At 41.8% G+C, this 18,397-nt stretch overlaps 1 protein-coding gene across 1 annotated transcript; it reads right to left on the reverse strand.

Annotated features, from left to right (window-relative positions):
* Positions 1-544: 544 nt before the first annotated feature.
* Positions 545-16,617, reverse strand: esr2 (estrogen receptor beta). The gene is given in 9 exon segments (NM_001104702.1): positions 545-1,025; positions 1,108-1,291; positions 4,748-4,881; positions 5,035-5,173; positions 5,298-5,606; positions 6,301-6,417; positions 8,232-8,398; positions 10,545-11,137; positions 16,466-16,617. Coding segments are annotated over 8 exon segments (1,689 nt in total). The 5' UTR covers positions 10,937-11,137; positions 16,466-16,617; the 3' UTR covers positions 545-778.
* Between the last annotated feature and the right edge of the window lie 1,780 nt (positions 16,618-18,397).

Raw genomic sequence — 18,397 nt, forward strand, 5'->3', positions numbered from 1 at the left:
TTCAATAAGAGCCCATTTCTGAACGAAGTAACGGTCTAAAGACAAAACTAAGATATCTGAGAGTCAAGATGCTGAGGAAGGAACCTCCACGCCACAGAGAAACGCCTTCATTTAGCAAAGACAGTCAATGGAGGAAGAGGAGTTTGATGTGAAGGGGAGATGGTTTCATAAAGGAGAGAAGACCGCATCCTACAATCAGGACGAAGCGGGAAAAGTGGAGCATCTTTGGAGGACGCTCTGTTGATCCTTTCGTTGACCGTTTGTAGGTGACAAATAACCCAGAACCATGACAAAAGCTGCAAACAGAAGATCTAAGAGAGTTCTGCTGAAGTGTTGAGAACCACTAAGCTCTGAAAGAACGGGTTCTGTTCCTGCAGGCAAAACGGGGAACGAGTTGATGGTCTGAACCGAGAAAAGGACAAAAATGAAAAAGGTTCTACTGGAACAAAACTATGCATGAACTGGTGGAATTGTGTGGCTCATCGATTCCTCGTACAGTTCCCAGAGTGGTGCTGGTCCGACTGCGACTTGGACTTTTTTTCTTACTGAGCAGTCGTGGTGTTTAGCTGAGACGAGTGTCGAACATTTCAAATGTAGAAAATCCAGAGCTGCCCGCATATGTCCGGGTTGGTTCCACCAACAATAAACTGGAGTGGAGGGCTCCAGATTCAGATTGATTGAACAGACCAGATCCAGGTCCCTGGATGCTGAGCAGATGGAGGACCGGGATGGGGGGGGGGTCTTTTTCCTATCCTGCTCCTCCCACTGCATCAAGGTACTAATCGGACTTCTGGGGTTCCTCTGCGGTCCCAGCGCTGCTGGTAGTCCAGGCTTTGGACACGTCGCAGCAGGATCTTTGCCCCTGAGCGGAGGTCTCTGTTGGGTCGGCAGCATCCTGCGGGGGCGGCTGGCGAGGCAGGCGGGAGCTGTGCATGATGTGAGCGTCCAGCATCTCCAGCAGCAGGTCGTACAAAGGCACCATGTTCTTCATCTTCATGCAGTGCAGGTGGTCCATGCCTTTGTTGCTACAAACGCAAAGCAAAGTCAGGTTCTGGACGGTCCGGTCAAACCTTAGGGCCGTAGCTTTTTTGGGGTGGGGGGCAGTACCTGACATGGCGGATGTGAGACAGCAGCATGAGCAGGTGGGCGAGACGTGTGTACTGCTGCCGAAAGTTGAGTCCACTTTTGCCGATGGCCCACACCAGAGCGTCTGTCACGGCGTCCAGGAGGCACAGCAGCTTGGAGCGGCTGTGCAGCTCCCCCCCACCCTCAGAGGAGCTCAGGCACATGTCTGAGAACACAAAATGATCAGTCGTACAGCGCCCCACCCAATTTACATTATTCCATATTTGACCTTACTAATCAAGTCTGGTGGTGAAATCCCGCAGTAACGAATGAACGCAGAACAAAATGACACAAATGAGAGAAGCGGAAACTTTTCCTGAGGTAACAACATAAACTTTGGAATGTTTCCTCTATGGCAGGGGTCGGCAACCCGCGGCTCAGGAGCCGCATGCGGCTCTTTAGCGCTGCTCTAGTGGCTCCCTGGAACATTTTCAAAAATGTTTGAAAGTGTAAAAAGATGGGGGAGAGAAATATATTTTTTGTTTTAATATGGTTTCTGTAGGTGGAAAAACAAGACACTAACATTCTTAACGTTTTCCAATACTGTAAGAATGTGTCGAATAAATATTAAAATTCAACATTTCTGTCAACGAAGATTTGCGTCATGGTCTGCGACACACGTTTCTACCACCAGGGCGGCGGACCGCTAAGCAGGTGGCTGATGGAAATCGAATATTCTGATCTCCTGCTACACAACAAAGTCCGATGTCTGTCCAGGGGTGACGCTTTGCGTCACTTTGTCGTCTGTTTAGAACACGTGAAAACATTCCTGAAAAGCTAAGAGCTGAACTACCCGCAACTGGAAGATGCTGAGTGTCTCAAAAAGCTGTACCTTTTGGTGGATATGACCGTGACAAGCCACCTAAATGAGCTGAATGAAAGTCTGCAGGCGCCGCAAATGCTTGAAGCTGTTCTGTCATTTAAACGCAGGCTTGCTGTCTTTGCCAGAGATGTAAAGCGAAAGAAGAGAAGAGGATGCTGCTGTGTTTTACCCTTGCACTGACTTGCTTGGCATTTGCACAGAAATCAAACTCAACTGTATTAATTTGATTTTATATACTTTACCTTTTCAAAAGGCTGCTGTTTTTTTTTTATAAATGCAGGCGTTTTATTGCACTCTGTTTAGTTCCCAGAGGGGCACGTCACGCACCTTCCATTTTGTTGTTTTTTGTTTGAATCCCAAAAAAAAAACGACATCAAAATCGGATTTCTTTATTACATTTCTTTAATTTTATCGAAGCAATGAAACATAATTCATTGATATTGTAATGAAGTTAAACTTGCACAACAGAGCAGTCGTCCTCCGCAGAATGCACTGCAGGGCAAATAAAAATTTAATCGTTAATGCTCATTATGTATTCGTAACAACTTAGTCATTGTGATAGTAGGCTAATATAGCTAATATAGATACACATTGCATGTGTTGCCTTCATTATGACACTTAAATAGGGATTTAGACCCCCCCCCCTCCGAGAACCCCAACCACCTGATGAAATACAAGCAACCATTGCGGGGATTCGCTCACCCATTGGGGGGATTTACTCACCCACTGCGAGAAAAAGCTGTGAATTTTATGAAGCTTGTAGCTGCAGACATGTTGAATGAAATGTCCGTTGATCAAAGACACCCCTCCAGGTAAAAACTAATTTAGAGGTTCGTTAGCAAGAAAATGACCTCAGCTAAGTTTAAGAAAACACTTCAAGATGTTGAACATCTCCACTCTTCCGACATCTGGACTGCTAATCCCTTCAGCTGTTTTTGGTTGATTGTTTAGCAGAGCAACACGCCGTATTTGTGGTGCAAAGAAGGAAGGACGGTGTAGCAATGTTTCAACCACAGAGGAGAACAGTGGATGGATAACCTGCCGTAACCCACAGGATTCTGCATGATGAGAATGGAGCCTAAAGGGGGAGGGGCCAGTTGACCAGTGTTGACCAGACCCACCTACCCACCTAAACTAAGTTAAAAGGAAATCAATCAGGTAGGACAAGATTAAGTTTGGAGCTTTGGAGCCCTCAGAAAAACCCACCAGCCAATAAGAACGCCCTCCACCCACCTACACACACACACACATGCACACACACCCACACCCACACAAACACAAAAAGTGCACAAAGAGCTCCAATAAACTTGAAATCCCACCTCCCTTCAGGGTAAGTCATTATTATTAATAAAGCAATAAACATCAAAAAATCTTCTGAAACCCAAATGTAAAGAATATATTTTGAATAAAAATGTTTTATTTAAAAATGATAATTGGAAATACTCTCATTACTGTTATTTATTTACCTTTTTTTTTTTTTACATTTATCTAGCATAAACTCACCTGAATACAGATCTGCCTCAAGTCACTGAGACAGACACACTCACAGTCTGCTCTAAAAGCCTAAACTCTCTGGATGACCTTTTTTCCCTCCATTTGGAAATCTTTTTGCTCATTTTACATGTATTCAATTGAGGATTTTTTGTCACTTAATTCAAATGACAATAAAATGGAAAAAGCTTTTACATAAAAAGTTCTGCAAAGTTGTACAGTGATCCCTCGGTATAACACGGTTTACCTTTCACGGTTTCGCTACTTCACGGATTTGCATCATGTATTGTGTTCTGCATTCTAATTGGCTAAAAAGTCACTCCACTTCTTTTCTACCTGTGCGTCAATGACGTTGCAGTTTAATATGTACACGTACGTAAAACAGCTTGCCAAATTTAAATTACATACGTGCAAATCATCTTGCAATTTCGAGTTTCTCTAAAACCCATAGAAAAAAAAAGAGCGACATCTACTGCCTATCACTGTGTTCTTCTCCCGAACAAACACACCTGCACCGCGTTTCTAAAGTACTTTTTTGTGAAACAAATGCTTGAGCCTGTAAAATGGTTTGTTCTTTCTTTTCGATGTATAATAGAGAATTTTATTGTATAATAATTGTAAAAAAAAAAAAAAAATAGAGGTTTCTTAGTTTCTACTTCGCGGATTTTGCCTATCACGGGTTCTTTTTAGAACGTAACCCCCGTGAAAAACAAGGGTTTACTGTATTCGTCTTTTATAATTGATAGTGGTGTTCCTCAGGGGTCAATCCTCGCCCCACTTACAATCCAATTTGTTAGTAAAATTTGAATAACATTGAAACCTTTTGTACGGATAGTTAAAGATTTTAAATCCTACCCCTAAACCCTTGTACCAAAAATCCCAGAGGACTCACATTTTCCTTCAAGCGGTTCAGATCTTGTTGTCTTGGTTGGCTGTCTTATCATACCACACAGGCTGCTAGGAATCTGGGAGTCATTTTCTTTGCCAACCTCGCGTTTTCAAAAATATGCAGGAGTGATAAAACACAATAACTTTCAAAATGCAGCTTGGCACAATTTGTGCAGAGCTGGACCACTCAGCTGACCTTGTGAACCGTTGGAAATCGACACCACTAAATGTTGGACTCAAAGATTTGGAATTACAAAGAAAAGGTCAAAGATGAAACCTGATCGTCCAAACAAAACAAAACAAAAAAACAGGATTAATGGAAAGAAAAAGAAGACACTCGAAAACGACTCGCATGCTGTTCATCACACAAAAGGAGGACTACATGAGCGCACATCCGCCCACACAAACATGCTCACTCACTGGAGTTAAGGAGGATCATGGCCTTGAGACAAACGTACTCCTCCCTCTGCAGATTGAGCTCTCTGACTCTGGACGTGGCAGCGATCAGCATGTCGAAGATCTCCACGAAGCCCTGGACACAACTGCCCTCCTCTCTGCCACACACAGACACAGAGGATGGGAGGAGCATGTTAGAGGGAGCGTGGACCAAGCAGCACATGTTTCAGCTCACAAACCCTAAAAAACATAACCATTCACGTCATCATGTGTGACCCCTGAACTGTGCAGTTTCATCGTTTCATTGATACCTGCTCAGGCTGAGGTCAGGGGAGAAGATGAGTTTTCCTGGATGGCCCACTGACCTCCACATCAGTCCCATCATCAGCACCTCCAGCCAGCAGCACTCCAGCAGATGAACCTGATCCAGGAGGCTGAGCTCCACAAACCCTGAGACCACAACAAGCAGAACTGAGACGAGTCGGCACCTGATGAGGAACTGCTGGTGAGGAACTCCACATAAATCCTGATTCCAGTCCAGAGCGGGACATTTAAGAAAAACCCACACAGGTACCTGGAATCTTCTTGGCCCAGGTGATCATGTGGACCAGCTCCTTATCGGCCAAGTTGGTGAGTGACATCATAACCACGGCCTCCGTCAGCGGCTTCTTGGTGTCCTTCATGAGGTAGATGTCGGGAGGCTCCGCCTCCATCATCCGAGCGATCAGCTGCTCTGGGGTCAGGTGAAGCGAGCTCTGCTCGTTCCCAGAACTCTCCTTGGGTCCACTCGACACCTTGGGCCCGTTCATCCGGCCCTGCGAGGTCAGACGGCCAGCTCTCCTCGCCGGCGCGCTCCGGTAGCTGCTGCGCTCTTTGCGAACACCTGATGAAAATGAAGCAGGACGATTGTCTTTCAACAGAACCGAGGTTCACGTCAGAGAAGTCTGAAAGCATCTATGAAGGAGGATTTCAGCTGACGCCTCTCCTTAACTTCAGGCTTTTACTTTCAAAGTTTCAAGTGGATTATTATTCTGTTCTTCCAAGCAATGACAGATTTTATTTGTATTATAACGCCACAAATTATTGATTAATCAATTTTGGATTAAATTGATCGGTACTGAAAATCTATTGAATACATTTAGAAGCAAAAGTTCATTTTATTCTTTTTTGATGTAAAAAAATTGTTATTTAATTGTTAAAAATTCCACTTTTTCAGTATAAAAATCATTAACAGCCCCCCCCCCCCCCCCCCTAAAAAAAATGACCTCTATAAATAATAATAAACTCAGGTATTGGATTTGGTTCATTCCAGCCGCAGGCAGAGGATCACCAGAAAATAAAACCTGATTTCTTTCAGGAAAAGATCAGGAAAGCCACTCTGGATGATGGTTTTAGGAATTCCTCCAAACATTTGGCTTTCCATCATAATTTAACAATCTCTCTTCAAGCTTTATTTCTTCAACGTGTTCTTTAGTGCCAAAAGGCTGTAAATCAAAACCGGATCTCACATAGTTACAGGTTCATCTGAGGCAAAAGCAGACACAAAACGAAAACTGAAGTGGGAGAAAGGCATTCACCGCATTTGGTCATGCCGACTTCGTAGCACTTCCGAAGGCGACAGGCCTGGCAGCTCTTGCGCCGGTTCTTGTCTATAGTGCATTGGTTGGTTGCAGGGCAGATGTAGTCGGTGTGTCCTGAAGCAAGAACCAGCCGCGGTTACAATCAAAGCAAGCAGAAATCATTTGTTCAGGCTTTTATGAGCAATACAGCCAGCAACAACACCGAGCATGAAGCCGAGGCCAAACCCGGCTTTTTGTCGACGGATAAGAGTCCTGTAATTACACGCGGGCTAACCACTCACTCAGGGAGCAGCTGCAATAGGCCACTAATGGAGATATGAATCTGGCATCAGCTCAAGCTTTTTCCTCAATGATTATAAGCGAATTGTCCCCAAAGTTTACTCATTGAGAGTTGAAGTGTCCTTCATTTGTAAGGCTCATGCAATAGAAAAAAATAACTGGAGGCTCGGTACGTAAGCAAAGGTCACTCGGTTTATTTTTAACTTTAGGGCACTCCCCCAAACCAACAGGGGCCCTCCCCGCTGTTTTCTTATGGTCACATATGTAAACATCTATAGGATATTGACAGTTTCCAGCACAATCACAGATTCTGCTGGATCCATTTTTCTACTAGATGTTAATCCTTAGTCACTTAAGGAAATGTGTGTCTTAAGGTGTGTCCTGCTTTTCCATTGATTCTCTTAGGGACGCCATGAAAATGGGACATACCATTGTTGTGCGTGTGGTAAGTGTGTGTTAAAGTATTTGTAAGTTCTACACACTAATGACGCATGGGTGATGCTGATGACATATGCTGCACTGTGGACATCAGTAGGATGAAGTACTGCCCCCTTACTGACCACACACATGCCCCACACACGGGGTGTGCGCATACGCAAGTACCTGTAACACGCTGACACAAACTACACAAACTACTGTCCAATTCCACTTTCCTCATTTCTAACTGTCAGAATGCACATAGGAAGCCCAACAATGAGCGCTCACTTGCTAAACTCACTGGAACTAGTTGGTTCCTTGCGTTAGAGAGGATCGTACAACACATCCGCGTCTCACCTACTTTAACTGTACTCAGCCTTGCCTGTTGTTTAAGTGCTTGTAATGACCCTTCACCTGCAGCAAACGGTACAGGTTTGTTCATTTTTCACCTCACAATGTGATTCTCCAAGTCCGGACTTGGACATAAGATCAAAGGATTATTGTGTGGGACTTGGTAAGGTCAGCCAAAACTTCAGATTTCAGTTAGACCAGAAGTGTCCCATCCTAGAACTACAGGGTGGGGGCTTTGCGTGTTTTTTTTATACGCTTGCTGTATCCATCCAGCATTTCTCTGCCCCACCTGTGATTAGGGTGGGCCATAACTTAGCATAGGTATTGTACCCATTCAAATCACTTAAAGGCCTAATATTTTATCACTGCATTGGATTTCCGGCTAACTGAGCTCAAATGGGACCTGTCAGCACATATCAACTGGATACCTGGATCAGGCGTGTTCCACCTGATCAGGCGTGTTCCACCTGATCAGGCGTGTTCCACCTGATCAGGCGTGTTCCACCTGATCAGGCGTGTTCCACCTGATCAGGCGTGTTCCACCTGATCAAGCAGGAGCATGCGCTCTGGAGGACTGGATGGAGTATAACCTTCTTTGGACATGAGGCCAAAAAAAAACTCAACTTGCCTTAAGATTTACGTTGACTTGTTCAGACTTTAGACTATTATTGGTGAACATGTATGATTTTCTTTTTCTTTTGGAAAGGATAAAAACATGTGGCCCTTTTTGACCATCACAGAGCAGTTTGTATGAACACGGATCTGCTGATGGGTCAGCACCCTACAGACAGCTCTGAAATAAAAATGTACATGCTGAAGCACACAAATGCTTAAAGAAAAGGCTGTGCGGTGTTCCGCTCAAACAGCGCTCTCCATTTTACCTTGGATGCTCCTCTTGAAGAAGGCCTTGCAGCCCTCGCATGACCACACGCCGTAGTGGTATCCAGACGCGTAGTCATGGCACACAGCACAGTAATGGAGTTCAGACTTGCCGCCTGATGACACCACGGCCTCTTCACTCTCCTGGGAGCGCCTCCTCACACCCTTGCTACAACATATGTTTCAGTCAGTGTTATTTGCATAGAGCCAAGGATCTTCAAAGCCGTGAACATTACAGCTTAAACTGCAAAAGCGACATGATTTCTACCAACCAGTGCAGACGAGTGAAGCTTCGAACATATTTTTATACTAGACATTTGAAGGGAATCAAGAAGCTTTTTTTCCTCAAGCCTTTTTTTTTTCCAAATGGCTATAGATTAACGGTAAAGTACAGTTAAGTAAAATGCTAAAATACTATATGGTCAGTATTAATTAGGGGTGTCCTGATCTGATCACATGATTGGAAATTGACCTGATTGTGTAGTTTCAGACTCGATCTGAATCAGGTGTTGTATCCGCATCAGATATCGGATATTTATTTTATTATTCTATACATTTAAAGCTCATTATTACAGATGAATATTCCTACTAGAAGTCTGCGTATCTTGAATGAATCACGACATTTTATAGCAGAATATGGCACCAGTTTGAACAGGAATTCTACAAAAGCAGTTCATTAAAGCTAGCAAGATATTTACAGATTCTGGACTCAATAACTCTTAATAAACCTTTGAAACTGACAGTTAGTGTCTCTTACAATCCGTCGTAACGTTTGGACGTTATGGCTTTTGTCTCTTTTTAATAGGAATTGCTCTCCCTGTAGTGCTGTCCAAGAGACGGCAGTGAGACGATGGCCAAGAGATCCTTTACAACTTGTAAGCTATAAAAAAAAAACTTATTTTTTATATGAACTGGTCATGAAAACTCAATGAATACATACGTTTCTAATGGAGATTTGAACCACATCTGATCAAAAACGTTCAAAAGTTCTGAATTTCCTAAAGCTGCAGTCATTAAATAGTCTCACATCTAACTATCCCCTGTTTTTACAAGTTAATAGTAAACTATTTTTTGTACTGATAGTTGCACTATTTTTGTTTGATTGTTCAAGTTACTTCACAGATGTGTTAAATGATAAAAGAAGGTTTATAAAATAAAAACAGGGGACCAACCTGGATGTGTTAATTATATTTGTCCATTTTTAAAAAAGGATCAGATCGTAACTTGTATCAGCAGATACTCTACAGCAAATAATTTGGAATTTGTTTGCGGTGAAGATAACCTGATCAGGACATCGCTAGTATTAATACTATCTGATTAAAAGATTCCTGTTATTCTTATGAAAGGAAAGTTGAATTTTAAGGGTCAGCAAATGCACTGCTGAAAGAAAAGGGAGCAAGGCAAGAACCAAATCAGTCAAATTTCCTACAGAAGGCAGCTATAGACAAATTTCTATGATGTGATGCTGAACGGTTTTTGGCATCTGTCCTGAAGTAGTGTGTTTGCAGGTATAACATGTCAATCACTGGAGGCTAAAACAGTAGAGAGGTTGTGCACCCCATTTTAAATGAATGATGGTTAATGCCATCATTCATTTATTTTCCACACAATAGAGCGCACCAGATAATAAGGTGCACCGTCAATGAATGGTCTACTTTTTAATTGTTTCATATGTTAGGCGCACCGAACTATAAGGTGCATCAATCAATGGAGAGTCAGAGATAAATTAGTCAGTCACACTTCATTATCTGTGTTCACAATAACTCTAAAACTTGTTTGTTACATGCTACACGCTAGCACACGCTAACGTCACAACACCTGTAACTCCCTACCATGTTTGCAACACGGAAAGAAACATACTCGTACGGCTAAAGCAAACGTTACTGTGACAACGCTAACTTCCAACCTTCTTAATCACGAAAGAAAATAAGGAAACACGCTAGCCCCATTCAAAATAAAACCCAAACTTCTAACAGAACCAAACATTTTAACAGAGCGTTTGGACCTTTCAAAAATCTCTTTGACATCAGTAAACACAACCAGAATGAATCCATAGATCAGCCGCTCGTTGTTAGAAGGTGCAGTGTTTTGCTTTTTTTTCAATGAAAGCAATTAAGTGCGCTTCATAGTGCGAAAAATACCGTTAGTTTCACTGTTTAGTTTCCATGTTTAGCTGTCATGTTACAGTGTTTTCACAAACACTTAAAGCTGACTTGAACCTCATGTTAAAAACATTTAACTTTACCTCAACTTTAAAAGATGACAAATGTTTGAAGGAACAAACATTGTCTTCTCCCCTACTAGCCTTGACCTACCTGGTAGTTAAGACCCCGTCCCATGGACTCTGGATGGGCTGGCCATGCTGCGCCCGGGCCTGGGAGCGGTGCAGGGGTATCGTCGGCCCCACGTGGCCGTGGCTTTGCCAGAACAAAGAGGCACTTAGCGACTGGTGCACAGAAGGACACTCTGACATGCTGGGGCTGGCATAGCTGAAGATGGTTGGGTTGTAGAAAGGTAAGCTGGTGAAGTCGTGGCTGAGGTCGGCGTATGGCGCCGGGATGCAGATTGGCTGGCTGGTTTCGTGGGACAAACCAGGTGAGGAGGAGCTGAGGTTTGGGGAGAGGACGCAACTGCCGGCCCGGCTGGAGTCCACCTCCTGGAGCTGCAGGAGTGGCTGGTGCTTCTCTGAGTCCAAAGTGGTTCCCATTGCAAAAACAGAGGTGATGGCCAGGATTACATCATCAGGAAGGTCCGAGGCGTCTAACAGAGTTATATCTTCCCCTGGTGTCACGTTTAATCTAATAACCTCATCATTAAACTGAAGAAATCAAGAAACAGAAAGCAGATGGAGCTCTAACATGGTGGAGGGGCAGCATAAGATCCACGGTTCTGAGGCACAGATTCCCATCTGGAAAACAGAGAAAACAACAGTTTCATTTATTGAGATGTTAGATGTCAGCGGTCCAACAGCTCTGGTGAAAGACTATCTGGAAGCTCCTCCAGTCAGCCAGGTGTTTGGCTCACATACAATCCCTCCATTAGTATTATTAAAAGAAGCAATAAAACGTCTCGGTTCTGTCCCTCTTCTGAACGCAGTCGCGTTTGTTCTTAAAAATCACCTCATTCTCCTTTTATGTGCTGTCAGTTTGCATTGTATTTCAGAGCGGGCCGTAAAACTGACAGTGAGCCGTCAAATTTCACTTTTGCGTTCAAGTTGGAGTGGAAATCCTGACTGGTTTATGGTCTAGGACCAGACGGCTGGTGGATCAATAGAGAGTGAATCATTTCTGTATGGCAAAAGCCTGTCTTCTCTTAAATTGTATGTATGATGTCTCTATTTTTGGCACCAAACGCATCACTCTAAATATTTCTATTTCAGAGAGAAATAAAAGGAACCATTAATCCAAAAGATGAAGGAAGCCTCGGATTGCCCAGTTGATAAACTTTGGAGGCCGGTCAGGAGTTAAAATCCGAAGAAATTCAAAGGAATATAGCAAAAGGGGGCGTTGATGACTTTAAAATCTATTAAAATGTCTGTATAATATAAAAATAATATTGCAGTAGAGAAAAATACTTTTTGAACCAGAACACACACAAAAAAACAAAAACAGGTCTGGATGGCACTTTATATTTTGTTTACAGAACCAACTTTTTTGTAATGTGTGATCTAACGACAGCTTTTCATTTCGGGAACTATAAATGGCAGCATTAGCTGGACAGAAATGGCCGTTATGGCTCTCTGAGAAGAAAGTGAGCAACAAGTTTGAATTCAAAGTCTCAAACGGTAGTGTTTCAGCAGTTACTTCTATCCATGTGTGCACACACACACACGTGTCATTGACCTCACCGTCTAAAAAGAGAAGGTTTAAACTCTCAAAACATAGTTTACACTCAGCAAAGCCATAGCTGACATAGAATTGAACACAAACCGGGAAGTTGAGGAAATGTTCAGCACTTCCTCAAGTATAATGTAAAAAAGTCTGATTTGACTTTTTTTAAAAGATTGAAATCCAACTTCAGTGATTGTTTCGTTGTCTAATTGATTTGCTGTTCTTTACAACTGTCTGTGCCTGAATGTGTGTGTGTGTGTTTGGGGGGGGTGTTGACATTTTTTAATGTTAGTCCCGCCCAATTGCCATTTTTGATACACGGATAAGGTGGGCGAAGGAATCTACTTCAGGTTTCACTGTTGTGGAGAATTCCTTGTTTGACGTCAGCGATCGTCTGTCCAGTGTTTGAATGGTCCAAACGACAAAATAATATAGATAGAAATGAACAAACATTGGTTTAAATGCTACTACCTGTAAACTACCAGATGCCTGGATATTTGATTGGCACATCTCTGAGAACAGTAAGAGCCACTTCAATGGTTGGTCACTTTTTGGCAAATCCCTTCAGGGGTTGAATCCTAGTGAACCCCTAGTGGACATGTCCGCCACCCACCACGTCAAAGATTTTTCATCTAGTGTTCACGTCTAGGACCAAAACTGAAGCACTAGTTTTTTTTTCATGATAAAAGTTTGATTCAGGGACATGTGGGTTCTAGTCTGACAGACTCATTTTCTTGAGATCACGATTTAAAGACCCCTTCCGATCATCTCCTGATCTTTTGTCAAAGCGGTCTTTTAATTCTGACTATGCCCGTGTGGTTTTCTAGGACATAGTTTCTGCAGAGTGGTAGGAGTCCATTAGGAATTCACCTCTGAGTTGTGGACAGGACTGTTGGTGCAGCATGTACCCGCCCCTACTTCCCCTCTTTTATCCGTTTACTCGCCTTCCTGCTAGCTAACAGCCCCTCACACCCACATTTAAGATTACCGGTGCAACAAAAATGGTGAACAATATTCAAACTATCCAGGCATACAGTTCTGAGCTAGATTCCAGATCTTTTTCCAAGTTATTTTTTTCGTCAGCTCCTGACTTACAACAATTTGAATAAAGAAATACTCTGAAGTGGAATTTTGAACTTAATTTTCTATCAGAAAAACATCCAGAACACCAAAAGCACAACTTTCATGGGAGTGGGTCTTTGAGCCAGCGTCAAACAGGGTTGAGTTTGGAACTTTTAGGGACTGAACCACAGAGCAGATAGTTTAATTAGAAGATGATTGAGAATCTACAGGTTTATTTCAGCGTTTCCAGTGACTTCATGCTGATAAACTCCTTCTAAAAACAGCTGAGTCACTTTAAGAGCGGATCAACTCGCTGTTTGTTTCTCCTAAAGATTTGATTTGGAGGGAAAACCTCCCTCCTTCTGCGCCCCCATCTAAACCCGAGAGTTCTCCAGGCTGCAGAAGCTCCCTTTAGGATGAGAGCATCAGTCCTGCTCTAACATTACAGGATTACAGTCTTTAAGGAAAAAGAGTTCAAATCCAACTGTGGAGCAGGTTCTGCACTTTAAAAACCTCAAATGTCATGCCTTAATGTCTTTCAGACAAAGCGTTAAAAAAATGTACGCAGGAAAACCATTTTCCCCCCGACAGAAGAGGACGGCGACCACCAAACGCTGCTGTGAGAAAAAAAGGATCTGTTCCCGGCAATTAGCCAGATCACTCAGGAGCTCAAGGCCGTGTCATTTTCCCATCCTAAAGCCTGCGCCTCCTTAAAACCAGGAGGAAGCGGATGTGGAGCAGCGCCGCAGAAACAAGCCCTCCACTACTATATACAGTCAGGGTGAAGTGGCAGCGCCTTGGGGGGGTTAAGGAGTGAGAACTCACACTTGGAAAATGCAAAAAAAAAATGTCTAAAAAGTTGACACAAAAATGTTTTAAATCGTATTTTTTTGGTGCACAGTGGTCCATCGCATTATCACTGTTCAGCTTTTGTGGTCTCGCTGATTTGCAGGTTTTCTTTCAGTCCATTTTCTTTTCCTTTTTGTTACCAACGGCGCATTGTGTTCTGCGTTCTGATTGGTGGTTGACCTTTCCAATCAACCTCCTCCGTGCCGCGTCTCCTATTCAGAATGTGTTCAGCTTTCCACGTTTACATACATCTCCAACTGAAGCAGATCTTTGTTTTTATTCTACAATACTGGAATTATTTTTCTGTGAACTAAAAAAGTGTAAAAATGTTCATGTCTGTCTGAGACTATAGTGTAGATAGTGAGTAGTGAGGCGTTTAAATCCTTAAGACATCTATGATTCTACTTCACAGATTTCACCTATCAATTATTTAACCGATAATTTGAATTTTAGAATATTTTGATGATTTCGTGTAACCAATTTAGAGCTAAATGAAAAAAATTGCATCATTTTACACTAAATGTACCTTTTATAAAACATTGCAAAAGATAAAATATGATACATAATGTTAATGTGGTGATAGTTAAGTTCCACGGTGTGTTTCGCATCTTATTTAGCTTTGAATTAATATTTTTCTTCTCTGCTGCCACCTAGAGGAGGGATAAGGTAGTGATGTTAGAAGCAATTTTAGTGTAAATTAGGAATGCAACAATTTCCCCACGATTCAGTTCAAACCTTGATTTTTGGGTCATCGTTTGGTTTCAGTTCCATACATAGTTTGTGTATCACAAAAAAAACACAAAAAACTAAAAATTCAGGAAATTATTTCTTAAATTTGTTATTACGCACGTAAGAACGAAGAAAAACCTGTCGGTTGTCCTAAACTAAGCCTGTTATAATGTAATAAAATGATACATAATCATTTTTCCAAAATGTTTAACACTTTCAACGTAAACTGGTAACTTTCCCCACGATTTGGTTCAATGGTGTAACGTCCAGTTTGGTTCTAAACTGAGAATTGTGACACCTCTTGTGTAAATGTGCTGTTTTCAAATCTTATCCAACTTAAGGTTTTAGCGTTGATGCAGAAGTTGAGAATAATCTGCATTTAAGCAAAATTTGGAGGGGATTCCAGAAAAACAGTAAATGTTTCATTTGAAAATCAAACAGAAACTGTCATTTCTTCTGAAAGAAAACATCATTTCTGAGACCTCCTCTGCAGAAATTTCCTTTTTTCCTTTCTTTGTTTGAGGGAGAAAGGTTCATTCAATTCACTGCTGACTCCATTTTTTTTCTGTCATAACTTCAGAAACCTTCAGAGAAACATTTGAGTTAAAGAATTGTTCAGATTTATGAAATATTAAACACATTCAAATAAAAATGTTGGGATTCATTTACGAATTGACATGTTTATAACTCAGACAATGGAACCTTATAGAAGATTCAATAAAGGAGGGAAAAAAGTTAAAAATATACATTGAAAAAAAAGAGCTAGAAAGAAAAAAGGTGAGAAATTAGTTATTGTGTAAAATTTAATTTCATTGAAATCAAACAATCTTTGATCCGGGTTAAAATATGCTTTCTAAAGTTGCAAAAAGGCAGGAATTAAAAAATATTTTTCTATGTTTTTTTTGTTTTTTTATTAAAGTGTTTGGAAAAAACATTTGTAATAATATACTTTTATACATGTATATAAATGTACTTCTTTGATTTTTTTTAAATCTTAAACTAAACTTTATTTAAAGTAGCGCATAAATACCTATGAGCAGAAATAAACAGCCTATAAAATATATATTGTATTTATTGGCTTATTTATTTTAGAATGCATTATTGAGCTAAAATAATCCTTTTCATTAAATAATACTGAAACTTCAACAAAAAATGTTTTATTTGTACTTTTAATCTGGGTTTTTAAACGTGTATTTATTTAGTAATAAAAAAAAACTTTCAAGATGGTTATTTTACCACAGACGTTTATCGTCAAAGTATATTTAAAACGATTTAAAACAAATTTAAAGTTTCTTTTACCTTTGAATCATCCCCAAAATACAAGTCTCTTCATTGGGAAGCCTAAAGTTTCTGTGGCGCACGTGCACACGTGAGCTCACGGCCGAGTTAATGAGTACAGATCTGAGGCGCTCGCGCCCTCAGCTCCTCCCTATCACAACATCTGGCAGATAACAGCTCCGCGTTTGCACGTGATGAGTCGCTCACTCTTCCAGATTATCTAAATGTCATCAAAGTTTCTCCAAACTCATCCCGGACTCGCCGCTGGACCCGGAGGACTCAAATATCAAGTTTGAGAGCCGTCACGCGCTCTCCCAACCAAACAGCAGTTTATCTGCGGTCCTATAGCACGAGCTGGGTTTGGAGAGCTGGTTCTGCTGGTACAAACCCAGCAGGTTTGGTCAGGCCTGCGACCTGAAGCCCGTATTCCGCACCTGAGCCCGGACTGGAGCCTTTGTCAAACTAACTTCACGGCCGCGCACTCTCACCTGTTCGTCCTCAAAAAACCCTCGCGGCTGCGCACCAACTTCTTCCGCGCGGCGTCGGTCCGGTCTGCGGAACCGCGGTGGAGTCCCGTGTCAGAGTCCGAGCGGCGCCCGTCCGAACGAGCTGGTCCTGGGAGCCGAGTTCCAGCTCCGAGGCTGAAGAGCAACCGCGGTTCAGGGAAATAAATATGTGACAGGCAGACGGAGCCGGCGCGACTTCCGCTCCGAACCTTCACAATAAAACCAGCGCAAAAAAAGAAAAACAGCCAAAGCGTAATTCAAGACAGGAAACTTTTTTTTAAATATCTTTTAAACTCTAATTTAATGTCAATTGTATGCCAAATAAAATTAAAAGTTATAGCTATCATGTTTTTTGGACTTTACTGGAAGAATAAATCCTATGTAAGTCGCACTGGACTATAATGCAACATTCACACTTGGGAATGTGGCACGTGTTTAAGAAGGCGTGTTTAGAGCGTTCCTGAATATTGTGTTCACACTGAACTGTCGCTACCCATTACTAGCGGATGTCCCTACAGTTGGACGAGGTTTGGTGCGAAATGTCAAAGCAGTGGGAATCTCATGAATGCTCCAGGCTTTGTCTTTAACAGCTCTATTCCAATATAATATGAAAGACCTGGTGTTATAAGATTCTGGCCGGACATAAACCACAATTATTAATTTTTCCGCCATGATCCATTTTCAAAAAGTTGGTATTTCTGTGAATGAAAAGGACGGCATCATCTTTCAACATGCATTCCATGGCAGCGCGTTTTGTACGTAAAGAAAATGGTCTTAAAAAATTTCATAGCGACATGGAGGCCGGATAAGCGCATAAATTTTTTGTTGGAAATGGTGGATTAAACGTGCATTGCTAAGGCTGGTGTGAATGTAGCTTGAGTCGTACTTTTGGGAGAAAGTTATGTAACAAATAGAGGAACAAGACCGGGCATTTCCACTTAAAAGGCAAATCATAATAATGTAAAAGATATCAACAATAGACTGAATATCAGTACCCTTAACACATTGATGCTTATTTAGCTTCATGAAACATGGGAGTTGAATAAGTGTTTAGTTTTTTAGTGCAACATATGATCAAACTGTAGCATACTGTAAATAACATGCTAACAAGTCAGCGAAACTCTTTATAACACTTGAAACCACTAAATCCATTGAATTCTTCATGGACTGACATACACCTGCGGTGCCCTCTAGCGGTTGTCAGTGGGAAAATAACAAACACATGAGCTTTATCACCTATAAGTCACACCTGAGTATAAGTCGCACCCCTGGGCAAACAATGCAAAAAAACTGGACTCATATGGCGATCAAAGCAGTCGATTTTTCCATTAGCATCCCGACTGGCGCCTCCAGTAAGCATTATTTCTGTAACTGCAGCTCCCTGCTTCCCACAGAATGGGATTAAATGCAGATACAAAGTTTCACCAAACCTCCAGCTCCAAAGTTAAGTCAATTAAGTTGACGTTATTTAGGACCAGAGGTTGACCACTCCACACCACAACAACCCCGGCTTTTCTATAGTCTTTCAGGTTATATATTGGCAACGCTGGCACTGTATCCCTTGTGCTATCCTAGGCACTTTAACATTGGGAGTTGGGTCATCTAGACCCACAAGACAGTGCTCTGAACCTTTTTTCTTCAATGATTTGTGATCTTCACTGGTGTCCATGGATTACATGAAATCTTTCCACCTTTATCCACCTTTGTCATGGTAGGGAGAACACGTCAATGTAAGGGTGGGGTCATCTAAGATAGCACAAGGGTTAACAGCATTTCAAAGTCCCACTCTGATCATTTTCAAAGCGTTCCTAGTGGTCTTTTATTTATTTCATGTTTATATCAAATCAAAAAAACCTTTGTTGTTTTTGGGAACTTAGTTTATTCAAAGCGGTTCAGTTTAATTGGAAATTCAAT

The sequence above is a fragment of the Oryzias latipes genome, chromosome 24, assembly GCF_002234675.1.
Source record: "Oryzias latipes chromosome 24, ASM223467v1".
NCBI classification, from domain to species: Eukaryota; Metazoa; Chordata; class Actinopteri; order Beloniformes; family Adrianichthyidae; genus Oryzias; species Oryzias latipes.